Here is a 27955-nt window from a genome sequence, read left to right as displayed (position 1 = left end):
ATCTGCCGACATAGGTGGTACCCAACTGAAGATGTGGTACAAAGACTCAGTAAGAGTTGCCATTTTGTGTAGTCATGCAATGCTAGGAAGAGGTCCCTTAAACCAATGTCTAGCATCCCAAACCCACCAAAGCAAGCTGAAGGACATGACAAGAAAGACAGCAATGGGCGCATAGTTGAAGTTACCCCATTGTAAAGGATATCGCTGTGGGGCAGCAGGGGGAGGAAAATGGCACAAGTGTAGCAGACCCAAACTAGAGCAATCCAGCACACTCCCCGCCCTGCCTTGCCCAAATGAAATCTTCCAGGGCTGGAATCCCTTGGAGATACTTGTTGTGCGCGCGCCCACAATGCTACTGCATGAGATCCAACCCACCCTACTGTACATATGGAGCTAATTGCTGTAAAGAGCACCTTCACCTTTAGTATGGGCAAACCCATCAATATAGATATTACTATACAAAGCCACACTGCATTGTGGGTACTTTCCTTTTGGGATGGATTTTTTTCCATATAGAAGAGTAGGGCAGGCCCCCATCCCGCGCCAAAGCATACACCTACATGACCATCAATGTTCTAGCAGTTCTCAGAAAGAGGCTCTACCTTATGATCAAAAGCTACATACCATCACAGAAAGAGCATGCCTATCTGTATAAAGACACCGCCGATCCAAACTTTTGGCAAAAGATGAATGGTCACAAATTACCCAAAATGTGGAGACTACACTTATTCTTGCTTGCTACGATATATTCGACAGTGCATTGTCCAAGTTCCCGCTAACCATAGGCATAGTATGCTCTACTACATGCAAATCAGAAAAGTTTACCATTTTCAATTTTGCCTATTGACCATGTGCCATGTACTCACAATGCGTGCAGCACTGGTTGTAGTTGAGAGGCCTCCAAAGAAAAATGAGCCCCAGATGTTGAGCAGCATCAGAACTGCTCCCAGGCCATGCTGGTACCTTCCATAAAACACGTCATATAAAATCTGGGCTGGCACAAAGCTTCCAGCTGTCTCATTGTTTGGATCATACAAGGAAAATGGATCCTGCAGAATATTGGTACTCGCTTAATTTTGCACGATTTTCTTGGCATAACGGCATTTACCATTGATTGGCAATGCCTAGCATACACATCATTAGAGCGAAATACGCACACACGATCAAACCCTAGATTTCTAGGCTTGCACATACAATTGAGTCCACACATAGAAATCGATGCCAATTTTCTCTTCTTTTCAATCATATTTGATCATCTTAAAAAGATACACGCTGTTTTGTTACACGAAATAAAGGTTTTATATTTAATGAACCCCCCAAGAGTTGTGGCTACAAACACATACAAAGAGGGAGATGAGGGGGAGAAAGAGTAACCCTAGAGCAATGACTTGAGAAAGCCAAAAATGAAACCTCATAAAACATGAGGCTGTGTGTTCTTTCTATGAGATCATGTAATGTAGAGAGGTTGAGGAGAACGAGTGAGATAAATAGCTTTGGTGCAGGTACCTTCCTCTTTGGTCTTCTCTTTGCCTTTTTTGAGGAGTAGTCGTTGCAGGAGTCTCTTTGGCTTTGTTTTTGTTCTTTGAGTGAGGCTTCTTCAAAATGTCCTGCTTAGCATTTTGAAGAAGGCACAGTGCACTAAAGGCACAGGCAAGGTCCCTTTTTCTGCCGCCACAGCTCAATGAGACACAAGCGCCTCTCCTAGTAGTCGCACCACTAAGTCACCTCAGCCCCTTCACAAGAAAGAGCCCATCACTTGGAATGTTGGCACTTGCTCCCTATAAATACTGAGGATGCATAACCTCCCTTCTGCGCAGGCCCCTTTCTATGGTCGCTCTAATGGAGTCCCAAAAGCTTACTCCTTACATTTACCATACTTAGGCCCTCATCAAGAAGCTAGTAAGTGTTTGTTTGTCAATTCATGCGATCCACTCTCGTGGCCTAATTTCTCTCTTTTAACAGCAAGGTTTACAAGGTTATAGGTATTCAAGATCTTTGTATACAATTGAGGCCCTCTCTACTACCAAGTTACTAGTTTAAAAGTAGAGCTTCATACTCACTACCTCTGGGTCTATTTGGAGAGGTTTAGAGAGTTACGCTTGCATCAAGCATGAAAAGGAAGAGCATGGTACATATTAGTTCAAGTGTATAAGCTTCCTCCATGAACCAGGTGATTGACTTGGCAGGGGGGGCTCATTACATGCATCGGTTAAGTCATCGTTTGCTAAAGCCCAAGTTGTGGGTTCAATGCCTGATATGCACAAAAAGAAACCAAAAACATTCATTTGCTAAGATTTGTTACAAGTAATGTCGAGAACAATGAACTCGCCCTAGAATATGTGAACTCCATTCCGTGTTCACACAACATGGCGGCAGCAGCAGATATTTCTGACATACCCTGGAAGAAAATTGACAGCCTGCAGATGTGCTGCAGTGGGTTTGAAAACTAGTGAGCGTACATGTGCTTGTTCAGTGCCGAGGGAAACCTGCTTCTTCTGCGGGGAGGGGGGGGGGGGGGGGGGGGCTGGAAAAGTGGTGCTTTTTTCTCGACCAATGAAATCTACCCACACAAGCAATGTGTTTTTTTCCGCCAGGCTGTCTGACCCAGCCTAAATACTGGTTTAGTTTGCATGGCTAGAAACATACATATGCACTTGCACTTGCACACACACACACATCCAAGTGATGCTTTTAGAGCAAAGACATTTAATATGAACCAGCAACTGCACGTACCTGGATGCAGAATGTAAGCACCAGAATAACAGCCCATCCAAGAAGTGAAACCATACCAAGGCTATACAGAATAGCTATAGGGCCATTCATATCAGCTCCTTTGGTTTCTTCAGTCAAATGTGCTGCCGCATCATAGCCAAACAAAGAGTATTGAGAGATGAGAAGCGACATTATCACGCCATATGCTTTATCAGGCACGCTCGCACTGTTGGGAAACTCTACAAAATTGAGAAACACAAATGATGCTGACTGCTTTTTTGGAGCTACAAATGGAAGATAAAACACAAACAGCATGCCTCCAATAACCTGCATAAGTTCATTATCAAAATGCATAGCTTTATGAGGTGATCTTGAGAGTGAAGCAACAAAAAGAAAAGATTATGCCCTTGAAGACGAAGATATTGAAATAGAACTAGTAAACACTAACAATACTTTCTTTCTTTTTTTTTTTTTTTCTTTTTTTTTTTGGGGGGCGGGGGGGTGGGGGGGGTTATATTCTGACAAAAAACTTGAAGCAAGAGAGAAAATAATCTTTTCCAGAAGATTATTAATGAGCAAATATCTTTTTAATCACTTGACGCCATAGTTACATGGAACAGGAAACGGAAACAAGACAGAAACGGCTTGCTAGCTATTTGCAATGAAATGGATTAGAAACAACTTCTTATAGTTATATTTTCTATGTAACCGTTACAAATTTTTGACTATATACTAAAGGACGATGAACGTCCTAAAAATATTGGAGCTTTATGCATTTGACACGTGCTTCTATTTAAACTGTCACTCTCTCTCTCTCTCTCTCTCTCTCTCTCTCTCTCTCTCTTTGTGTGTGTGTTGATGTACGTGCACCGTGTATGGGTGCATGGGTGTACATCAATACAAAGATCTGTGTACTAAGTTTCAGTCCTAACTCTAGAGATGCAGGGAAGATTCTGCCATAATGAAGCCAAGCACTAAAAGAAGCATTGAAGCAATAAATAGGGAGCATCCAAGCACTTTAACACAGCATAAAGAGGAAATTCCAAGTTCATGGTTCAAGTCTATCCAATGTTTGTAACAAAGGGAAGCAAAAGTAGTAACCAGAGGTCTTCTCTCCATATTAGCATGAACTGAGGAGAAGATTCAATAGAAGTAATAAAAGTGCTGGCATAGAAGATAAAGATCCTGAACTTGAAAGACCAACACCTCAATCAAATAGAAACATTACAGCTCTTGAAATACAGATGGGTGGCGATAAGAAAGAGAGTCTGGACGCACTATTAAATATTTCAATGAAAGTCTCTGCAACCTCTAGAGGGTTTTTGTAGCAAGTCCCTTAAACTCTTGCTAGCAAAAATACCTAAACTAGCTACATCGTCAACACTATGAGACTCGTATAAAGAAGGGTTGAAGAATTGCATGGCACTACTCTTTACCATGGCTGCAGACTATGTATCTTGAATGCACGTCTTCAGTCAAAGCCCGATGGATAAACCTTAACCTGAAAAAAAAGGCTCTCTTCATTCACTAGCTAAACATAGAAACTGCAAAACTTCACTTTAAAAGTTATAGCGTAGGGAACAAGAGAATTGCACAGTCAAACAAACAAACTGCTTTCTCTAGTGCATACTGCGAATATTGCAAAATATACGACAGAGCTTCAGAAGGAAAAATATTCGACAAAGCGTCAGAAGGAAACAGCTAAATGTCTTACCAACTCGAAGAGATCAATAATCTGAGGCCAGTAAAAACTGATCAATGTGAAGGCTGGGTTGGCAAATATCACAACACGATTCTCAGGAGGTAAAATCAGCACCTCTAGACAGACACAAGCATTTAGAAGCCCATTGTTCGATTGATACGTTGGATATCACCTTTGACTGTTGATAAATGCTACCAGATAACCAAAAGATAAACATTTATACATTGGCCAGGCCTGTGAACTGCTCGCCTGTGAACTGCTCCAAAGCAGTCTTTACACGATCCTGTTAAGATAAAATAATTAGCTTTTCAGTACGACTGATCCATTACTCATAAGTAGCACCAAAAAATATAGCTCCCTACCTTTACATCTAGACAAGGATCATCCACCATTTTCAGCAGCTGTTGCTCTATACCAGTTTCTCGAAGCCTTGCTACACGTGTGACAGCACCAGAACTGTCAGGATAGCTCAAATTCATCACGCACCAAACTGCAGCAACCCTGAGCTGGGGATTGCTCATGTCCTGTAGAAATCTCAATATAGGGGAAGGACTGCATTCCCCTGGTGAAACTGGTGCAACAAAACTCATTACAGCTTCTTTGTGAGACTCGTTCCCAGCTGCAATGTTGCTCAAAACATAGACTCCCTGGCTCAGCAAGTAACAGATCAGAACAAAAACAGGTGTGGGGTTATATAGTTGGGCATTCATGATAAGAGGTAATGGCAACCTGAGTGCACACTTCTGGCCTGGAAGCTATGCAAAGCTGCCTTTCCACAGCAGTCAAAATGGCACTGTCCTCAGCAAACACTTGCTGCACAGAATCAACACTTCCGTACACAAGGTTCCGCACAAAAGCCAAAGCCTGCTCTTCAACCATCTCCTCTGAATCTAGTCATACAAATACATTCAAGGTGAGATTTACTGGAAGATTGTAACATGCCAAGAGCTGAAAACCTTAAACAACTGAACATGTCTGCATGTATGAAAAGAACCGAACTTGAGACAAACACTGTGAGACAACAAAATACCATCAAAAACTTTTTAAGCATAAAAAGCTATCTTGAAGTAGCCTAATTGTCATTAATTGTGCAGATTGGACTTCGTAATTTAGATACTTCAATAGGAGTCTCAGTCTCTATGTCTACTCTTCACTCAGTTGTTGCTGATGACTGCTGCTGCTCTCTCTCTTTGTTGGTAAAAAAGTGGGGCTTGGTTCCCTTTTGTATCGCGTAATCAAAATTACAAGCCTGAACGTATTACAGCCCGTAGGCATACACACATAACGGATTTGATAGTGAAAAACCCCTGAGATATTCAATGATTGCAAACCATAGGGGAAAAACTACCAGTGATGCAAAGTTACAAAAGATGGGGTGATACAACAAAAGCTGCAGGGGAGTGAGGGAAGAAAGTAGTAGAGAGCTGAAGTCGAAACAGGTCATCTTGACGTCGAGAGGAGGCCAAAAACTCCACAAAAGTAGCCAACTCGGTTATTTTGGCCGGAAATCGCCTTTCGAGGTCACATACAGCTGACGTGTCAACCAATGTAGGCGAAGAGGGTTAGGACTCCCTGAGCGTAACCCTAGCCAACCTGCAAATCTTAGCCGAGGGGCCTAAACCCTAGCAAATGAAGAAACAGAAGAAGAAAAGACCAACTTACTGAAGATGGCCAAGGGGCCTAATAGACAAAAGGGGTTAGGATTAAAGATCCTAACACAACCAACTTACAGATCATTGGCTGAGGGGCCTAAACCCTAAAATAAAGCAGGGTGCTTGTTTTGGACCATATGCTTTTGGAACCAATGATTTTCATGTGAGATGCTTTTGGATAGGCCAATGGCCTTTAAATATGTTGTGTGGGCTCCCTCTGGCATTCTACCATGTGGACAAGCCGAGCAAAGTTTCTAGAGCTTCTACTATGTGGAATCAATATAAAGAAATACCGAGAGGGACGCCAAGGTTTGGGGCCAATGCCTTCTAGGAGTGGAACTCCACCACGCCGTGTCTTGAGCGGACTCTCTCTCTCTCTCTCTCTCTCTCTCTCTCTCTCTCTCTCTCTCTCTCTCTCTCTCTCTCTCTCTTCCATTGTTTTGAAAGTCTATTCTAGTATGTTCTTTTCAGTTGGCATGTGGTGTCATCTCGTTAGAGTGGTATTAGAGCTTTAGGCGTGCTCTTTTTTGAAAGCATACCAGACCCGTCCGCGGCCAAGAACAAATGGAGCAAGATGGCGCTTCCAGATTCTATTAAATTTTTTGTCCCTTTATAGGAGAGAAACCAATCCTACATCAACCTACAAATGCAAGCTATAGAGTGGGATGAAGAAGAAACGACAAGAGGAAGAGGAGATGAAGAAACAAGAGTTCGTTTTTGTCCTAAAAACGCTCTATAAACATGCTATTTGATGTTTTGAGGCCTCTAAAAATCTCTTCAATGGTTGAGAATTTGGATATGCAACAGAAGTCAAAGTTGATCCTCTCAACAAGCCCTATGCCTTGCCACAAGTGGATTTTGATTCCAACAATTATGAAAAGTTAGGGTTTTCAGTAGTTATTGCAGAAGATTTCAGCATGTTTAAAATAACGATTTTGGAAGCTCTTGTATTTGTATGCAGATAACAGGTGATAGGAGCGATGAACATGCATCTGAAAACATTTGGGAGTATAGAGTTGGACATCCACTCTTTTGCAACGAGGAGAACCCTCTACTTGAAATTTTGGTTGAAAATACTGTTTGGAATTTGTCTGAAATAGAATTGATATGTTTTGAACTTGTTTTGGTGCCGATTTGAGATTGATTTGAGATTGCTTGATTTTGGTTTTGATGGTGGCTTCAATGATTTGTGATTTACTCATGGTTTGGGCTTCCTGGGAGGAGTATTGAAGAGAAAATTGGTGCTTGTTAATGTTTGAACATCTGCGGCTCAGGCTTTCCTGGGAGGAGTGTTCATGTTAATTGTAGAGCCTCTGAATGATATAGACCAGTGGTCTAGGAGCGTTTAGTTGTAAACTGAAACCCTCTGAAGCATGCAGACGATGGTCTGGGAAGCGTTTAGTTGTACTTGGAGCTTGCAAGCAACGCGGCTGCAGTTGGGGGAGCGTTGGGCTGTAGCCGTCCTCTATATCTCATGGTCGGACACTTTTAGGTTATTTGTGGGGGAGTGATGAGGTAGTCATTGAATATCTTCATATCTAAGGCTTATGAGACATGCCAAGGAAGGTTTTGGTATGCATGAGAGTCCATTGATCTAAAGCCAATGTCCACCTCGAAAGGCAAGAGTCTTCCAAGGAAAAGCAAAATCAGAAGAAGAAATCCACACGGCCCGAATTGACAGAAGAGCAACCTACTAGGTACTTCAAAGAGGGCAAGTGTTATGGCTGTGATGAACAGGGGCACGTCTTTGCAAAGTGTCCAAAGAAAGAACCAAGGAAACCAGCTGATAGTTCACCAAAGAGTTCCGACAATTCAGAATGATGTGTCGACAAACAAGGGGGTATAAAGCAACAACCTACACGTACCAGGGAACAAGAAAAAGAATAGAAGGGTAAGCTACCACTAATTTGGTAAATTTAGGCTTTTCCAGCTCTCGATGCAAAGTGGATGGGGGAGGAGAACTTCTCAGATTCTCTTCAATATTGAGTTGTACCTTTAGGCTTTTGGATTTTTAGCAATGTCTATTCCTTAAGTGCACGTCGAATCGGCACGCTGAATCTGGTGCGGTGCGTACTGCACAAGAGGAATGCCACTCCGCGCCTTTGTCACAGGTTGCCTAGATTGAATAAAATTTCTCCTTGAGATTTTAAGGATGCTGATGGTTTGACAATATTCTACGGAATGACTTTATGAAAATACGTACATTGAATTGGAAGTTTCCTTGATTGCACCGATTACATGTGCTCTTTCATGTGCGTATTGTTAAGAGTATATGTAGAGAAAGATGAAATGTCTACAGCATTTTGTCTTATGAATGATCTTATGGATTTAGTGTATTTCGATATCTGTTACAGATCAGCAAGATCTAGATGTAATGGCTAAATGAATGTGATTCTAGTGCATCAAGATTTCTATCTGGATGAGATGACTGGTTAGTATTGTTAGTGCATCAAGAGTTTCGAAAGGATGAGATGGCTACACAGAGATCTAGGAGCATCAAGAGTTCTAAACTAAATGAGATGACTAGATTGAATGATTGATCTTTGGTGTTCAGTGTGAATCAGGTGTTTGATTCGTGAAATGCATACTTGTGAATGTGCTCTCTTGTGAGGATGGCCATGGGCATGGTTTTATGAATTTGATAGTGACAAGAATTAGTGGATCACGACATCCGAGAGACCTTAGTTGTTGGTTTCTTTCCCTTGATTTTTCTTTAATTTGTGGGACCCTCTTTTTGAAGTCACAAATGGCCGGACATTGTGTGGCCAGTGGGAAACGGCCGTTGGCCGAGAGTTTCAACTTCATGGTTGGGCCAGTCAACACTGGAATCCGAGCAGTAAAAGGGTGTCTAGGCTCTGTTCAAAGTCATTTAAGACCCCTCGCTACACTTTAAAAGTCGGTGGGTACTAGGAAATTAACTCAAAAGAGGCAAAGTGGACACATGGTGGCTCCAAGTCAAATTTCGAAGCCTGCATGAAGACGGGGCACCCAATTTGAGAGTGGAGGCTGATTTTGGCTTCATTAAGTGATCCACTGTTAGTGGGTGTAGGTGATCACAGCTTTAATGGAAAGCTTGCCTTCTCCCTTGCCTCATGTAGCGTGACGATTTGCTCTGACGCATCTCTCTCTCCCCTTTGCACATATGGTAATGCCCCACTAGTTGGGCTTCTCAGTTGACCATGTACAGTTCTGGGGCTTTATGTGCCTTTGCCAAGGCAAAAGCCTTCTGTACAAGAATCCAATTAGCTAATTGCTAATACGGAGAGTTTTCTCGTGTGAAAACTCGTCCGTTTCAAAGGGGAGCCGTCACATTGCGTGCAGGAGCACCTGATATACGCGTAGACGTGCTCGCTCCGTCCAAAACGATCCCAAACAGAAAATTACAGCCTACTGTGTTTTTCTGCAAGTTTAGGTTTCGCACCTAAAACTGTAGGACATCACCAAGGGAGCCTCGGGAAGCCTTGGGATGCTTAAACAGGGCTTCGGGCACCTGACAGTGACAAAACAGGGAATTACAGCACGCAGAAATTGACCTGCAGCTCACTGGAAAGCTTTCAAATCACAAGGGAAAGTGTCCTTGACGTGTACTTTTGACCTACAGAGGTTTTTGCGTCGCTATGCTGGCAAAATTGGGTCAAAAACTACAGCCATGGACAGGTTTGGACAGCTTGGTGAGAGTTACGTGAAAGTGTTCGGATCGTTTATTTGCAATAAGAATAAAGAAATACCGAAAGGGGCGCCAGTCTTTGGGGCCTACAGGGTGTCGTTGTTTGCTTGGTAGCACTCTAGCTGCCAGGCCGTGGTTTGTTAAGAGTGTAAATTCCAATCACAGACTCATTGTGAAGTTTCTCTCTGTTGTAAAGTTTAAGTAAAGTTTTTCAAGTAAAGAATCAGGTGAAAGCTAAAGTCTACCGCCCTACGGGCTGATTTCATGGTTCCGTTGCTGAGACAGAATCACTTTTTCCTTAAAGAGTGAGCCTTGGTTGGTTAGCGGAGCGGACAGAGAGCATAGGAACTTGGAATTACACTATGGCTGACAGGACATACGACACCAGGGAAGAGGGTTCCTCTTCACAGGACAGACACACTGTTCCTCCTCGAGTGTTCGAGCGTGGCGAGAGTTCACGGCCACCCTGTTTGTACCTTTTGTTGATTTGAATGCTCCACAAGGCCAAGGGTATATGATTGGGCAACTAGACAACGATGCGTTCATGATACAATTGGTTGCCATTGTGAATGTGTTTTCTCGATTGGTGCAGGATCCTAGGTTTATGGAATTTTTGCAAGCGCCACCAGTGTCACAGCACACAAGGCAACTGTCTCATGCAATAGAGCCTGTTGAGGCTCAAGCCCAGGTCCCTTGTGCGTCCTTGTAGGGGAGGGAGCACTCTCATGTTGCGGAGTCACTTGGGGCTCCAAGACAAATTTCTTCTGTCCATGAACACTCCAAAACAAATTCCTTCTGGCCATGAACAGGTGGTTAGGACACCTATTGCACAGGCTTTGCCAATTCAGCCAGCCACCTTTCCAAGTCCAAATGTTGCATTAAATGGACAAGAAACCAATTTCCAAGCTATGCAACACGTTTTTCCACCACCCACGGTACATCCTCGGTATTTTGGGGGTGGATCTGTGTTTCAAAGCATGGCTGGTTATGCGCCTGGAAACCAACAATATATGCCAGGAAGAGTGTTTGGGGGTATGCAAGGCATGATACCAAACCCCATGTATGGTAATATTGGCATGCAGCAAGGGTTTTAGTGCAGCCACGGCCAGTTTGGGGTGCTACAGGGCAATTTTGGCATGGCTGGTTCCAACCAACAGGCACATAAGGCACTAGTGACGCGAAATGTCAATGGTCAAGGGGCGCCGATTGAACTGTTTAAACAAATTATGCTTACTCTCTCAGATTGTATGTTTGCATTGAGTATATATGCAAGGTGAAATTTTTGCACCATTTTATCTCTACTCACTAGTACGGGTGATAATGATGGCTAGAATAATAAATTTAATGCAACAAGACATCTTTTAGAGGTCAGTGAGCCTGGATATGATGGCTAAATGATTCATTCAATTTCATTGTGATTGCACTTAAGGACTAAGATGTGAATGTGATTGTTGATTGTTGAAGTTATTTGTGCTAGTGCATGCTTTGTTTCTTGTGCTGTCTTGTGTGTGACGGTCAAATGCATGTCTACATGGAGTCGGTGTCTACTAAATCCTCGTATTGAAACTGTTTTGCAGGTGTAATTGTGGGCAATCTCTTTATTTTAAGGGAGGGCCTGGCACAAAGTGATGACCTCACCTGACCGAAGAGGAAAGCAAGAGCCAAACTAGACTCGAGCAGGACTGACGTCCAAGCCAGCGCGATTTGCGACACAATTCATGGTCCATAGGGCTGATAGCATGGCAATGTACGGCATGCAAACATGGCTGTATGGCACACTGATGACATGCAGGTCTAGATGCTGGGTGTTTTTTATGCATTTATAAAACCGGTTAACTTTTATGCTTTTGGGGCGTCAGTTTTCATAGTAGGAGCTTTTTGGAGAAACTTAGTAGAGCTGATGCCCAATGCCTCTAACATGAGGCCTAGGGCCCAGGCGGAACCAAAGACACACGCAGTAGCGAAGTGGCTCGGTTGTGAAGAGTTCAAGCAATAAAGAAGTACCACAAGAAGCACTTACCTTAGGGGCCATTGCATTTGAGTAAGGAACTTCACCCCACTATTTCGATCTCCAGTGTTCAATTCTCTTTCAAATTCAAGTATTTGCTGTTTCCGCTCACTTCGTGGTGGCAGGGTGGTCCGTTTTACCACCTTGTCAAGTCACTTGCCGGTCACATCTAACATGAGAATTCTGATACAAGTAAGAGGACCCCACCCCCTCTGTGAGATTCTAATACTTCTAAAGTCCCCTTGAAATGTAAACAGCGGGAAGAAGAGGGAAAACGCTTCCACCTTCCATAGGAAATGCCCCTAGCATGGCCCTGTGCAGAGGCATAACCAAACACGAAATGGGAAATACTTGAAAGGGGACCAGCACACCTACATCACAGCCACACCCACACACACACCCCTTGTCTGCCATGCCTTCCCCTTAAGTTGGATACTCTCGACTGGAGCACAAACTTTGATAGTTCCAGGATGCCCATGGGACTATCTAGGTACTTCATTCAAGCTCTAACCTTATCACTATTCACTAAATAAATAGCACGCCTAGATAGTTTTTGTTGACTGACATTTTGAAGAGGCATCTGCTTCCACTTCAGTAATACAAAAAAAAAAACTCATAGTTTTCTTCCTCTTCATTATCAAGGGATTTCTTGGTTACTGTGGAATGATATGACAACGTTTACCTAACAGCTGCAGAGACATGTTGTCATGCAAGGCCTTTTACCTTTGTGTGAAAGAAAGTATTACGATACTTTCTTTGAAGCAGTAAGGATACATTGCTCTCTTTAGAGGCAAAGAATGCCCAATAAATAACAGAGGCAGAAAGTATTACCATGAATCAAACTTGTCAAAGTAGATACTGTCAGCTCTGCCATAACTTTTTCTTTTACAGACATGTCTGCCAGATACAGGAGATTTCTCAATGCCCAAACTGCATTCAACCTTAGCATGGGGTCCATTGAGCGGGATAACTGAATGAGTTGGCTTACACCTCCACATTGAAAAAACACTGATTTATGAGGGGTAAAGTCAAGAACAACATTGCTCACTGCACTTAGTGCTGCCACCTACTTCATAAAAAAAAAACTAGGTAAGCCAGTCATAATGTAAGCATCAATTCCTGTTTGCAGTTGGGTTGAGAAAAGACCTGAACTACTGGGTAAGGATCATCCAGCAGCTTGAACAAAGGAAACACCAGTCTCTCATCTGATAAGGTTGTCCGAAGGTTCTAATGACACATACAACAGAAGTCAGAAAACTTGCACCGGTAGATACACAGAGCAAAGATTTGTTGAAAATGCTGAGGACTGCCCTAACCTTTACAGATCTAGATATACTCTTTATACAGGTGCACGCTGCAACTCTTACACCTTCGCAGGGATGTGACAAAGCAGAAATGATTGCGGCTTGCGCCTGTTGAAAGAACAAATGAATAATTTGGTTACCTCTTCCAGTAAAATTTCCTTCCTGCCATAAGTGTCCAGAAAAACAAATGTTATGGCAAACTGCTTAGGTTAACTAGTAAAGGCATTCTGTCTCCTCTTGCAAGAGAAGTACTACTGTAGAATGGTTGAAAAGAAAAAATGATATACATTTTTCCCAGGCTCTTGGTCAAGCAATTGCCTTCGGCTATCTTCCAACCGTGAACAGAGCTCTGCCAGTGCCATTAATACACCTTCCAGCTGCTTTGTTGGGAGGGATCCTTTTTGTAACAAAGCACAAAGCTTTACAATAGCATCAAACTTGTAAGCTGCCTTTTGAAGTTCCTCATTATTAGCAACAATATCTGCTAAAACAGTAGGAGATTCTTCTCCAACTTGACCAGGCTCTTCCAACAATTTCACAACAACGGCCAGCATGCTTGCCCTTATATCCCACTCTTGTGGATAACAACAAGGACAAGACCTGCTAATGTTTGCTAGACACATACATGCAAGAAACCGGGTTCTTGGTGCCTTATCCTTGACAAATCTTACAATAGAGGCCAAAGCCCTTCCTTGCTCCATAGCAACAAGCCTCAAAGAAATCTGAGGATTGTTTTTGACTAAAGCAGCAAGCCCATCAAGAGCAGCTTCTCTCCTCTTAACACTTCCAGAAAGAAGGCTTACCAAACGCTGCATACCACCTGCATCCACAATCACCTGCTGATGTTCTGGAGTTTCACAGCACCTTGCCAGAACATGGGCAGCTACTTCTGCTACATTTTCATTTGAGCTACTCAGAAGAGCTAACAATAGCTCCATCCTTTGCCCCACCAACATCTCATTCCTTGGAGCAAGAGTTGATTGAAAGATCATCTTCAAAGTGCGAGCGCAGGCCTCGACCACCTGCTGCAAGTGGAAAATGAAACTAATAAGTATTTAAATGTATACATGTGGCACATACACTTCATGCTGCAGGTTGGCTTTAAACAAAGCTAAGTGAAAATCAATAACAGAGGTACAACACTTCAAAATTGCATTCAGTAACAACATCCTTAATTGAGAAGCTGAGCATTGGCTGAAATCTTACAGACTTTACCAGAAAGTAGCCCACTTTCTTCGTCTGGGTATTATTTCTCCTAGGAGGATAAAGATTAAGTGTTGTGCACTTTGCTACCATGGGAGTCGTGACAGGTTTTAGCCTTTAGGGTTATGGGGTCTGTGTCTAGATCAAAGACACCACTAATCATTGCATCCCTCTCTCTAGAGAGACGGTCCATCCCAAATTCCAAGTCATAGTTAGAATCCTCCTAGCCACGCATTGACTTTCTCTCTCTAAACCTAATTTTATTTCTTTAATAGAGAAATAGGCAGTTCGGTGCCACTGATTCTCTTGTGGTAGCAACATCCCAATCCAGAGATGCTATTGGTTCAACTCTTGCAAATTCTGGCCATTCACAATTATTCTCCAACAACTGTGACGGGTTTAGGGTTAGGGTTTCTGTGTCGAGGTCATAGACACATCGGATCAATGCGTTTGTTTGACCCACCCTAGAGTCACTCCCGCTAGGAAGGTGGTCCATGCCAATCTCTTGGTCAAAGCCGGAATCCTCTGTGCCGTGATCAGTTCTCTCTATGTAGATTTTGCATCTGAATATCATCTGCATGATGCTAGGACATCTGTGTGATGCAGAAACCAGCCAAGAGGCCTAAAAGAATTATAGAGCAAAAGACACTGAAGGAATCCCAATTTTTAAAGTCCTGCCAAGTGGCCTAAGTAACCCAAGGGTTAGGAACTAATAACCCTAACCCCCACCAACTTATGGAGCACCGATCGAGGGGCCTAAAACCTATCTTTCAAAAGCTTGAACATTGGAAGAGATATTTGCAAATTGCGATGACATGCTGGTGCGGCAATCTGTACGAACAGCTCCGCAAATTGTGCTAGCTGATGATGTGGTAATACTGTACGAAAATCCCACTTTTTGCGTTGGCAGCTTTGGACAGTTTTTAGCAGTCGCTTTTGAGAGCAAATGCTTTTAGGATCAAGTGCTTCTAGGGCTCTGCTTTTGGGCATCCCTTGTAAGTTTTTAAGTACCTAAGGGTGTGAGTGCGAGTGTGCGGAAGCGTGAGAGAGGAGAGAGGGAGAGACAGAGAACACAAACGCTAGATGTGGGAAGAGGGGGTGATCAGTCCAAGAGCATAAGAGACCAGTACAATGCCAATCGTATGTATCTGTGGATACCCCCCCTTGCCTCACATATATAGGTGCCCAAGGGGAGGTCGAGCAGTGCAAGAGGATTGCCCCACGACCCAGCAGAAAAAAGTGTGAGTAGGGCGCCTGGACAAATGAAGGCGGCCGGCCTGGAAGTGGGCGGCCGGACAATGCACCCTATATGCATATGCAAAGGGCGGCCAGCCCAGAGGCACACTAGCCGTACATGCATGCCCTAGACCCGTGAAGCAGCAGAGTGGTGTAAATCTAACACCCCCTCTCAACACCTAATATTGAACAAACTGCGTGAAATCGAAGATGTGAGACAAATGATAATGTCTACTGCCATGTCCACTGAAGGACAAGACTACGTGAGTGTAGCAGCAGTTTGGGGTGTCCAAACCGCCGAGAAATCTCAATGGTAAAGCGCCGTCACCAACAGTGTAGTAAACTATTCTACTATGCCGATACATGGTGAAGATACTGCGTGAAGGTCCCAAACTGAGTGTGAAAACAACTCCTTGTTGTGAAAGAAGTGCCAATAGACCTGCAAATTTCCTGCCCAATAGGATCTGTGGTGTCTGTAGTCAAACTGTCTGGAGAAAATGGAGAAGCCCAAGAACCGTCATGAGAATGACCAGAAGCCTGTCAATGCATGAACCTGTAACCCAAGATGGCTAGGTGGCTAAGGCGCGTGTCACACTGGGACGGGCGCCCATGGGGATTTGCAGGCAGTGGCAGCCTTTTCATGTCACACTGGGTCAATACTAAAATGTTGGCTATAGGATTCAGCGAACAGGCATTGGCCAAGTGGTTTGACGAGCGCGTTTCACGCTGCAGGACAGGGCTCAAGGTCTCTCTCGCGCTCTCCCGCCCTCACTTTTTCAGTTGTCCACCACTTTGAGAAGATGGCCGGGCAAGCGAGGCCGCCCCTCTGACAATACCTCGCGGCCAACTTCGCTTTTTTCCACCGACGAATAACGGCGCGCCATCTCAGCTTGGACCGCATTTGCCTGTCCCAGTGTGACACAAGCCTAAGATGTGTAAAACTCCAGGAAGGCCACATGTAGCAATCTGTGTCGTAAACTCCTCCAAAACAAGGAAAGCCAGATTAAGCAATCTGCACTGTAGAAGCTACCGTAATCTGCAGCAATCATCGAGAGACCGCACAAACCACCACCAGATGGTGTCTTGTCAGTAGGTAGGGTAATCCAAGATGAGAGGAAAGCTAGACTTAACAGACTGCACTATGAAGGGCCTCTGAAAAAGGTGTAGTCAGACCAAGCTGTGTGCACCATAATCATCCTCTATGAAGAAGGGAAGCCAGACTAAGCAATCTATTCTGTGAAGATCCTCTGAGAAGAGGAAAGGCCAGACCAATCTGTCTGCATCGTCTTGCCTGTATCTCTTGCCTCCAATCCTCCAGTGTCAACCAAAACAGCCGCGCCAACAACGCCACCAAACCGCATCTCGATGTGGCTCTCTATGTAAATGAGCTGCTAATGGCATGCTGCCCATGTCAGGGGATAAGTCTACTATAAGATTACAGAGGGTGAGTGTAAGCAACTATAATGGTAGCAATCCAAATGATCACGAGTGTAGAAGAGCAATTGCACTACCATCAAAGCCAAGCTTCGAGTGACTCCGGATGTAGTCGCGGGATGCTTGATCTCGCGCATCTCGCGGGTAAATTCTCTGAGAGAGTCCAAAGCACTTGTGTCCCACTCCTGTCTGTAGATCCAAGCAATGAACCTGTCCAAGAAGAGATCCAAGATCCTCTCCCTAAGTCCATGTAGATGCTCCCGTGTAAGTAAGTGATCTGACGTGTCGAGGTCAAGTGATAAGTGTCTCTCCACCCAAGATGGTGGTGTCTTCTCTGGGAATGTCGGAATCCCATATGCCATGATGGCCATATCTCGTATAAACTCCTCTGATGAGTGCATAGGTGCGTCCATAGAAAACCAAAAGTCACCACCCCCTTTGGAGTGCGCAACTGACGAAGAAAGGTTAGTGGAATGAATGGATCTCCCAAGGATCGTATGCCCATAGATGATCAAGCCGATGTCGAAGATACCGTATACTGCAGCAGTCACTGAGAGACCGCATGGACCACCTCCAAGGGGTGTCCTGTCAAGAGGTAACTTCATCCTCTATGAAAAACACAAGCCAAGAGGCTGTTGTCCACCCAAAAACGCAACTGCGAGGTGATGAAAACGCTGCTGTCCAGAGATTTTCAGCGTGTTCGTAAGCTCCCAGTGAGGTCCAAAGCAGTGCAGGGGGTCTGGGGAGGGTGGTGAATCAAGGTCACAGCCCCAGGTGGGCTGAAAACAGAGAAAACAGCAGTGGGGAATGGCTGAAAACTGTAGTAAATGAAGAGGATTGTCGTCGGCAAGGCACCAGATGTCGAACCATGTAGGAATAGCAAGATCCAATGGGCAAGGCCCAGAGCTGCCCCCCTCTTCTAAAAACCCTGACCCGCTGTCCAAAAAACGCTGGCAATTCAGCCCCAAAAACGCAGGTGCTGCTGTCCCAAAAAAAAACGCAGGTAGAGGGAGGGGTGTTCCGGCGAGGAAATAGCCTGAGAAGGCTAGCTCGCCATGTGGATCTGCAAAAAATGCACATGGGGAGGGGTCCTCCGCGATAGAAAACTCAGCATCCTGTCGCTTGCCCCGCTGATGCTGGCAGATCTGATCTTGGGGAGGAAAAGAACCTGTTGCTGAAGGTGTGCCTTGGACATGAAGAGCATGTGCTCTCATACCATGTGAGTGCGCGTGAGAGAGAGAGAGAGAGAGAGAGAGAGAGAGAGAGAGAGAGAGAGAGAGAACACAAACGCTAGATGTGGGGAAGAGGGGCGATCAGCCCCCCTGACTACCAGAGCATAAGAGACGAGTACAATACCAATCGTATGTATATGTGGGTACCCCCCCCCCCCCCCCCCCGGCCTACATATATAGGTGCCCAAGGGGAGGTTGAGCAGTGCAAGAGGAATGCCTCACGACCCAGCAGAAAAAAGTGTTAGTAGGGCACCTAGACAAATGAAGGCGGCCGGCCTAGAAGTGGACGGCCGGACAATGCACCCTATATGCATATGCAAAGGGTGGCCAGCCCGGAAGAACACTAGCCATACATGCATGCCCTAAACCTGTTAAGTAGTAGAGTGGTGTAAATCTAACAGAGGACCACTTCCCAAGGGCATTTTCACGAGTTGTACTTTTCGAACAATAACAATAAAGAAATACAGAAAGGGTAGCTAGTCTTTGGGGCCAGTGCGTCTTGGCTCAGAACTCCGCCGAGTCATGTCATCTCTCTTTTTCCTTCACAATCCCTCGTAGGAAGTGATTACAAATGGTATCAGAGCACAGATTGCTCCCTTGCCCTCTGCAAATCGAAGCACGATCCTATCTGTGAGAGTGCACGTGTGCGAGAGAGAGAGAGAGAGAGAGAGAGAGAGAGAGAGAGAGAGAGAGAGAGAGAGATGGTGAAGAGGGGGCGATCAGCCCCCCATGACTACCATGAGCAAAAACCCAATACACAATGATTAGATGATGGAAGTGGGTACCTCCCTAGCCCCATAAATAGGTGCCCAGGGGAGGTAGGGCACCCCACAACCCAACAAGAAAATGATATATGGAAATATATGTGTGCGCCCGGCCCCAAACTCGAGCAGCCGGACCCGGAGCTATGGGTGGCCAGCCCGGAGACATACTAGCCGTACAAGTATGCCCTAGACTTGTGAAGCAACAAAGTGGCGTAAATCTAACACCCCCTCTCAGCACCGGATGCTGAACAAACCGCATGATGTCACAAGACGGGGACCACGTGCCAATAGAAAAGAACAGACTGAACAGACTTTTAGCACTTCAATAACAATTGAACTGAAAGAGAGAGAGACGACACGCGACACGGAGTGGCGGAATTCCACCCCAGAGAGTATTGGCCCCAAACCTTGGCGCCCCTTTCGGTATTTCTTTATATTGCATCAACACAGTACAAGCCGCTACTCAAGACTCTACACCTTCTCCAGAAAGCATGCCAGACAATGAGCCCTAGCCTCATATTTAAAGGCCCTAGGCCCCAAAAGCAGTTTTACATGAAAAGCCTTCAAACTCAAAAGCTCCTGGTCCAAAAGCAATGCCAAAAAGCTGCCAGCATAAATCACGGAAATCCATACAACAGTCAGCGCAAAACGCGAAAATCCGTACAGTCTGCCACGTCATCATGTCAGTGCAATTTTTAAAAATTTGCCACATCATCAATTTGTGTGTGTGTGCGGATCTTGCCTTATTTTAATCCTTTATGTCACTTGGGGCCCCATCGGACGCGGTCCCCATAAGTTGGTAGGACTTCTTCCTTTTTTACTTGTTCTTTTTAGGGTTTAGGCCCCTCGGCCGGCATCTAAAAGTCGGCTCCATTCTTTAGGGCTTTGACACGTCAGCAGTTTGTGACATCTCCCCTTCTTGAAAGAGAGTAACTGTCCGCGATTACAACATATCTGCAAAACAACTCAAGTTAGCTCAAAAATTTCTGAGGGTCATCCGGGGGACAATCAGTTTGCTCTTTTTGTTAAGGAGTTAGCTTCTCCTTTCAGCTCTTTTGATCAAGGAGTTAGCTTCACTTTTCGTCCAGATCAGATTCCAACGTAGTAAAATTAGCCATCACACCCAAACCGTAATGATCTTCCACGGGTGTCTTGATGCACTAAAATTACATACCCAAGCAATCTCATCCAATTAGGATTATTCAGTGGTTCGCACATCACAATGCAACACAAATGCTCACATATACATGTTACAAGACACAACAAACAGCGCCGCTGAGCACACCCCTAAGACAAACGGTCTGCGGTATGAAGCTACTCGACGACTACCTCGTCATTCCCCCCGCAAATAACCTAAAAAGGTCCGGGCCATGAGCTCAGAGGCCTGTACAACCAAACGCTCCCCAGACCGCAGTCTGCGTCGCTTGGAGGTTCAAGCATACAACGAAACGCTCCCCAGGCATTGGCCTGCGTCGTTCCGAGGTTCAAACAATACCAAAACAGTATTTCTCACTTCTCCACCCCGGAGTAAAATCACGAATCATTGAAACCAGTATTAAAACCAGAGTCAAACAATTCAAATCCAGACCAAGACAGGTTTAAAACAAATAGCATCCATTTCAAACAAATTCCAAACAGGATCACCAAACGAGTTCTCAAATAGATTCTCAGACGAAATTCAAACTTAGAAAGCAATCTCGACATTAGCCGAGCTCGAAAAGTCTACTGACTTTCCATCCTGAAACCTGCACCAAAAATTAGGGTTAGGTTCCTTCCATGAGGTCGTAGCCGAGTAGAGCATGGTCCATCAGCTCTTGGACAGACAGTGTTTCTTTGGCGACGATGGTAGTTGTAAGGTGCAGCGGAATGAATGTTTGAACTTTGCTCAAGATGAGGGCTCCGAACTGTGCTCAAGGTTCCTTTTACTTACGGAAGGGAGAGCCTTCCGTTCCTTTAGTGAGAGAGTGCAATGGACACAAACAAAGTGAATAGACACTGTGAATGGAAGTGCATGAGACTGAGAGACAGAGAAGAGAATACGACACCAGAGACATTGTAAAACCCTCCTCCGAAGGCCCCACTCTCTACGGCGAGAGTGGTCTACTTATGATTGCACAAATCTCTACAATGTTTGGACTTGCCGACGATGTCGACGACGATGAGGACGACGACGAGAGGGCTGAAAAATGAAAATGCTAAGGGCTGAAATCTGCAAATCTTTATCTGCTGAATTCTGACCCTATGTCGGGGACGATGTCGATGGCGACGATGCGCTGAAAACGCAGATGCTGAAGTCTGCGTTTTCGGGCTAAAACTGTAAACCTTGCGGAAACTGACCGTGCGGCGAGGAACTGCTGCGGGAAGGTGAGATCTGCGAGGTTCGGGGGTTCTTCTGCGAGTGCTAAGGGCTGAAAACTGAATCGCTGGTGGTTAAAGAGATTCCGTCGCGAAGATTTGCAAAAACGCTGGCTTGTCTGGCAAATCCAAAATCCAAAAACGCTAGGGCTGGTCCTTGTGCTGATGCAAAAATGCTGGGGTTCAGCGGTGGGAAACTGCTAACGCTAGGGCTGATTTGTTCCTTGCTGTCGCCGGGTTGATGCAGATGCAAAAAACGCTGGCTGATCTGGGTTCTTGTCCAAAAAACGCTAGCTTGCTGCAGTGATGCAAAAACGCTAGGCCTCTTGGGTTCTGCTGAGAAGTTGCCTGTTGAGCTTGTGCTCCTGCTGCCTCTTCTGCCAATTAGTGCTAGCCTAGGTTTGCTTATATACAAACTTAGCAAAATTGCCCTACCTACTTTCCAACAAAAGTCACTTAAAAATAATAAGTGAAAAATGTCAAAAATAGGAAAAATAGGCTAAATGCACTGGAAAATTTCCCTGAAGGATTCTGATGGGAATGCTTATGATCATGCTGTGTGCAACCGGAGGATATGCATCTAATCTAAGTGTCTGGACATGCACAGTCTGCAAACACTCACAAAAGTGCCAGATCACTTCCTATTCTAGATTGACTTGACTGAATTGAACCTTGGTCATGTTGTAGCTTGTCCTTTTCAAAGTGAGGTATTAGTACCGAACTGTATGGCATCGAGGGAGATCACCAACAGCATCCGGAATCCTGGAAGGGACTCTTCGCTTGCCCACTCTGATGTGTGGGTCGTGCGGTACTTGAACTTCATAAAGGTCTGCAATGCTTGCTTCTTTGGGCCGCGCCGAAAGCGACACAAAGTCTCCTGTGGCTCCTTCAATGCTTCAACTTCGTCTAGAGTCATGCTTCTTTCTTCTTCAAGAATCTCCATGTCTGAAAATTCCTGAAACCACTTCCAACACAAAACCATGAACATACCTATTCCATGTAAAGTGACTGGAAAAAATCTTGTCTTCCTCAAAGACTGTGCATGCAATATAGATGAACAAAGAGACGGAGTGCCAAACCGTTTACCACACACACGCAAACAATGAGATCGAATCTTGTCTTTCTAATGTAAAGCAATCACTGTGGCAATTCACAACGGAAATGCCCATGCTTGGTGCTCATACTTTCATGTGCTCTTTCGGAAACTGTGTCATGCCAAGGATGTCACCAGCGTGTGACTACTATCTATCCTTTTTGTTGATTTCTTTCTTATTATTTATTTACTTTCACTTTTTGGAAACACCCCTCGGGAAATCTAACTGCCCTGCATTGCATAGCTAGTGTGGAACTGTCCAGAGGGAGTCCAGGCCTGAGGGCAAGAGAGCACTAAGGTTGGACAAGGACTATGGTTAGCCAAGTGGGGTCATTGACTAGCCAAAGTGGAATCCTTTGCTACAGAGGCTACATTTCAGTTCTGGATGTGGCCGCAGTGTACAAAGAGGGTCGGATGACCTAGAAAGATACAATGGCAGCATCTCCTAAAATTTAGGGAACTGCTATTTTGGGACCTGAAAATGTGTTGACGTCATTACCTCCGGAATGACAAGGGGAACATTTTCTTACTCTGCCGTGAAGTCAACTGGGCAACCAGTTGGGAGATTTTTAGGCGGCAACCCCGAAACGGGAAAATGCTTGTAAATGTGCCAAGTGGCACCTTCTGGTGCACTTGCCTCATGCAACAAGAAGTGGCGCTGAATTTAGGAGGGGGAGAGCCTCATTTTCAGATTTGTCACAGGTTAAGAGCTATGGAGTGCTTGCTTTCCCTCTTATGCACAGTGCGGTGCCAAGAGTGATGCCCTGCACGCTACGCACTGCCCTCTCTCTCCCCTTTGGCAGTATGTTATGCCCCTCTAGTGGGCTCTTCATTTGACCAATGTACAGTTGTGTGGGTTCATGCGCGATTGCCGAGGCAAGAGCCTCTTGCACAGGTACTGGATTAGCTAGCGGCTAATCCCCCCGCAGGTACAGGTGAATTCGGAGAGGTTTCACGCCAGAAATCTCGTCCGATTCAAAGGGCAAGTAGCCCTACAGGTGCAGGAGCTCGAGGACTTGCTACGAATGCGACCGGCATGCGAAACGGAGCCCGAAACAGTAAATTACAGCCTGCTGTGTATTTTTGCAGGTTTAGGGTTTTGGCCCTAAACGGACCCTAATACCCCCAGGAGGTTCGGGGACGCAAGGGGACCGCTGTACAGGCGATCTGGCACATTTTCAGGGCTGAAAACAGAGAATTCAGCATGCTGCAGATTCTCGCCAGGTTTTGCAAAGTGCCCGTATGCGTCGGGAAAGTCAGTCAATGCGTGGGAATACTGACTGTGAAGGGTTCTAGTACAGTTATGCTGCCGAAATCGGGCTGGAACAGTGGAAATTCAGCCGAATTTGTGCGGGGCAGCTTGTAGGGAACCACAGCGTTTTTTTCCCTCTTTTGAACAATAAAGAAATACCGAAAGGGGCGCCTAAGTTAGGGGCCAATCTGGTGTCGGTCTACTCATACAGGTGCAATCTAGCAACCCGTATCCCTCTCCCCTTTGTTGTGTCTTGAAAGTACAGGTAAATAGACGACTAATAATGGGTGAAAGCTAAATCAAGGTTTGAAGTAAAGTCTACCGCCCTTTTTGGATTGAACAGGCCGGTTTCAAAGGAAGAGACATGGAATGTGACTTCCGTGAATGCATACCTTTCAGCTTTTCATGAAAAATCTGCATACATCCGTGCTCATTCATAAGTGAAATGTGCTCAACGTACAATATGTCATGCCTAGGAAAAGGGATCACATAAAGACGTTGACGAAAATACAGGAAACGATCACGAAGAAAACACTCGTACAATGCGTGCGTACTAATCATGCGAACACATATTACTTCCTATGAGGGTTCTTTGGACCTAGGCTCGAGAGCCAAGATCGGTTCGTTGTGTTTGATTGAATTTTCTTGTGGGGGATCTGTGGACCTCGACTCGAAAGCCAAGATCGATTCTTCGTGATTGATCGAATCTGCAATGAGGTTAGCTTCACTAGAGAAAGTATCAACTAACTCATCCTTCTTGTGAACAATCGCATCTTCTTCATGCAAATCATCATGCTTGTGAGAAAACACATCTTGACCATGCAAATCATCATGCTTGTCATTGTCATTCAAATCATCATGCTTATCATTGTCATTCAAATCATCATCATGAAAATCATGTGTGTCATGTTTGGGAGAAGAAGGGAGTGAGAGAGGCTCCTTTTCCTCATTCTGTGCAAAGTACGCCTGCACTTGAGAAAAAAGTCGCAACATCTCTTCTATGTGTCGGTCGTTCATTGCCTTTCTTGCTTGCTTCTCGCGATCAAATTTAGCTTGTCTTTCTTTGGCTTCCAAGCGTGCTTGCTCGCTCTCACGCGCTATGGCTACCATTCTTTCTTGGTATTTGCGCTCTATGGCTGCTATTCTTTCTTCGCTTTCTAACTTCCTGTCATCCTCTTGTCGAAAGTCTCCATAGGAGTTAGTGCAATCCTTGGCGTAGATAGGGAAGGAGGAGGGTCGGAAAAACCTCCTAGTGGGGAAAATTCTTCTTCGCCTCTCTCATGCTCATCACCTCTAAGTGAAGTATCCATTCCGCTTCGAGTGATGACCATCCATTGAAGTCGTGGGTTCTTGTGGGTTCTTGTGGTCTTGGGTTCTTAAGTTCACGAGGAACTTGGGTTCTTGTGGGTCTTGAGTTCTTGAGGTTCTTGAGGTTCTTCGTTCGCTTGCACTCTGTGTTCGAGAAGGATCTTCTCTTCACCCGAATTCTGCTCTTTTCCCCAGGCGCACCCCTTGGCGGCCTTGCGCTCACACCAAGGTTGCTTTTTCCCACCTCACATCGATTGGCCGGCCGCTAAGTGCACGGTTCGCTCTCAGTGAGTGAAAAGAGGCACAAGGGGAGGCTGGACAAGCCCTTCTTTCCTGGGATTCCTGTCACTCTTCAAAAACACGATTAGGAAACACGCCCAAGTGAACTTGGGTTCGTGCGACCGCAACAAGCAAAAAAATTCTTGTGATCCTTGTGGTTCTTTCCTTGAGTGATACAGAACATTGCCAAAGCTCTGATACCAATGTAAGGTGCAGCGGAATGAATGTTTGAACTTTGCTCAAGATAGTGCTCCGAATTGTGCTCAAAGTTCCTTTTACTTACGGAAAGGAGAGCCTTCCGTTCCTTTAGTGAGAGAGTGCAATGGACACAAACAAAGTGAATTAGACACTGTGAATGGAAGTGCATGAGACTGAGAGATAGAGAAGAGAATACGACACCAGAGACATTTTAAAACCCTCCTCCGAAGGCCCCACTCTCTACGGCGAGAGGGTCTACTTATGATTGCACAAATCTCTACGATGCTTGGACTTGCCGACGATGAGGATGACGACGAGAGGGCTGAAATCTGCAAATCTTTATCTGCTGAATTCTGACTCTATCTCGGGGACGATGTCGATGGCGACGATGCAACGACGACGCGCTGAAAACGCAGATGCTGAAATCTGCGTTTCCGGGCTGAAACTGTAAACCTTGCGGAAACTGACCGTGCGGCGAGGAATTGCTGGGGGGAGGTGAGATCTACGAGGTTCGGGGGTTCTTCTGCGAGTGCTAAGGGCTGAAAACTGAAACGCTGGTGGTTAAAGAGATTCCGTCGCGAAGATCTGCAAAAACGCTGGCTTGTCTGGCAAATCCAAAAACGCTAGGGCTGGTCCTTGTGCTGATGCAAAAATGCTGGGGTTCAGCGATGAACTGCTAACGCTAGGGCTGCTTTGTTCCTTGCTGTCGCCGGGTTGATGCAAATGCAAAAACCTGGCTGATCTGGGTTCTTGTCCAAAAAACGCTAGCTGCTGCAGTGATCCAAAAACGCTAGGCCTCTTGGGTTCTGCTGAGAAGTTGCTTGTTGAGCTTGTGCTTCTGCTACCTCTTCTGCCAATTAGTGCTAGCCTAGGTTTACTTATATACAAACTTAGCAAAATTGCCCTACCTACTTTCCAACAAAAGTCACTTAAAAATAATAAGTGAAAAATGTCAAAAATAGGGAAAATAGGCTAAATGCACTGGAAAATTCCCCTGAAGGATTCTGATGGGAATGCTTATGATCATGCTGTGTGCAACCGGAGGATATGCATCTAATCTAAGTGGCTGGACATGCGCGGTCTGCAAACAGACTCACAAAAATGCCAAATCACTTCCTATTCTAGATTGACTTGACTGAACTGAACCTTGGTCATGTTGTAGCTTGTCCACGTACACATAGGGTTGGATGTGTCACGTGACAGTAGTCCCAAGAGATAGCAATCACACGGAACCTCCAAGGTCATCTGCTTGTGAAGAGACATCTACTGAGAGATGTCGAGAAATTTCAAGTTATAATCTGCTAGGGTTTCCATGGCAAGCATTTCAGGATACCCCACTCTGCCAGAAGTTGCACTCCGAAGAAAGATGTCAGAAACCATATAACTTCGGACAAATTTTTTTATTTTTTATTATTCTTGAAAGCTTGCCAAGTACTTAGAGTATGCTACTTGGTAGCTATCAACATCTGCATGGTACTGTCTCTGAGAAAAACAGCAACTCAAAACAAATCTTGGATCCTTCTCTTCCAAGTGATCTTAATGGCTTATGTCCTGTAAGACATGAGCGGTGAAGACGGGAGCGCACCCGATGCGCGATGAAGTAAGGGTGGGAGTAGCTAATGAGTACGGGGTTGGAGCACGAAGCTAGAATTCCAAAAGTCTCTGGTTTGCTCTGTCTGCTCTTTTGTGGGATCGGTATGCTTTCAGAAAGCACAAGCCTGATGCTCTGATACCACTGTCACAAGACGAGACCACGTGCCAAATAGAAAAGAACAGACTGAACAAACTTTTAGCACTTCAATAACAACTGAACTGAAAGAGAGAGAGAGAGAGACGACATGCCACACGGAGTGGCGGAATTTCACCCCAGAGAGTATTGGCCCCAAATCTTGGCACCCCTTTCGGTATTTCATTTTATTGCATCAACACAGTACAAGCCGGTACTTGAAACTCTGCACCTTCTCCAGGAAGCATGCCAAAGAATGAGCCCTAGCCTCATATTTAAAGGCCCTAGGCCCCAAAAGCAGTTTTACATGAAAAGCCTTCAAACTCAAAAGCTCCTGGTCCAAAAGCAATGCCAAAAAGCTGCCAACGTAAATCACGGAAATCCGTACGACAGTCAACCCAAAACACGGAAATCCGTACAGCCTGCCACGTCATCATGCGAGAGCAATTTTCGAAAATCTGCCACGTAATCAGTTTGTGTGTGTGTGCGGGTCCTGCTTTATTTTAATCCTTTATGTCACTTGGGGCCCCATCGGACGGGGTCCCCATAAGTTGGTAGGACTTCTTCCTTTTTTACTTGTTCTTTTTAGGGTTTATATGTAAGTAGGCTCCATTCTTTAGGGCTTTGACACGTCAGCAGTTTGTGACACATGTAGCCAAAGATGTGAGGCACTGGATGAAGATGTCTGTTGCGATGTCTGCAACAGTTTGGGGTGTCCCGAACCGCCGAGAGATCTCTATGGAAAGATGCCGTCACGAGCAATGTAGCAAACTTTTATACTTAGCCGATACAGGGTGAAGATACTACGTGAAGGTCCCAAACTGAGTGTG

General features: G+C 45.1%; 1 protein-coding gene and 1 pseudogene across 3 annotated transcripts in view; both read right to left on the bottom strand.

Moving 5' to 3' along the window:
- LOC147433893 (ARM repeat superfamily protein) overlaps window positions 1-27955 on the bottom strand; it is an 85176-nt gene that overhangs the window by 40081 nt on the left and 17140 nt on the right. The window contains exons 2-10 of one of the 3 annotated variants that reach the window (XM_086490517.1): window positions 13333-14070; window positions 13058-13207; window positions 12888-12968; window positions 12573-12807; window positions 5144-5304; window positions 4777-5061; window positions 4638-4697; window positions 4427-4528; window positions 3744-4213 (exon numbers count right to left, since the gene is read on the bottom strand). In XM_086490517.1, the coding sequence (XP_086346643.1) occupies window positions 4184-4213; window positions 4427-4528; window positions 4638-4697; window positions 4777-5061; window positions 5144-5304; window positions 12573-12807; window positions 12888-12968; window positions 13058-13207; window positions 13333-14070 (1842 nt within the window). In that variant the 3' untranslated portion in view covers window positions 3744-4183. Of the gene's footprint in view, window positions 1-2901; window positions 3040-3743; window positions 4214-4426; window positions 4698-4776; window positions 5062-5143; window positions 5305-12572; window positions 12808-12887; window positions 12969-13057; window positions 13208-13332; window positions 14071-27955 lie in introns of those variants that run through there. The other 2 variants (XR_015185319.1, XR_015185320.1) reach the window with 2 other exon arrangements.
- On the bottom strand, window positions 73-4201 carry LOC147433894 (amino-acid permease BAT1 homolog pseudogene; annotated as a pseudogene).

This window comes from Adiantum capillus-veneris, chromosome 19 (assembly GCF_014529385.1).
Source record: "Adiantum capillus-veneris isolate H3 chromosome 19, ASM1452938v2, whole genome shotgun sequence".
Lineage (NCBI taxonomy): Eukaryota > Viridiplantae > Streptophyta > Polypodiopsida > Polypodiales > Pteridaceae > Adiantum > Adiantum capillus-veneris.
Note: the sequence above shows the minus strand (reverse complement) of the source record. Positions and strands in the feature narration are given on the sequence as shown.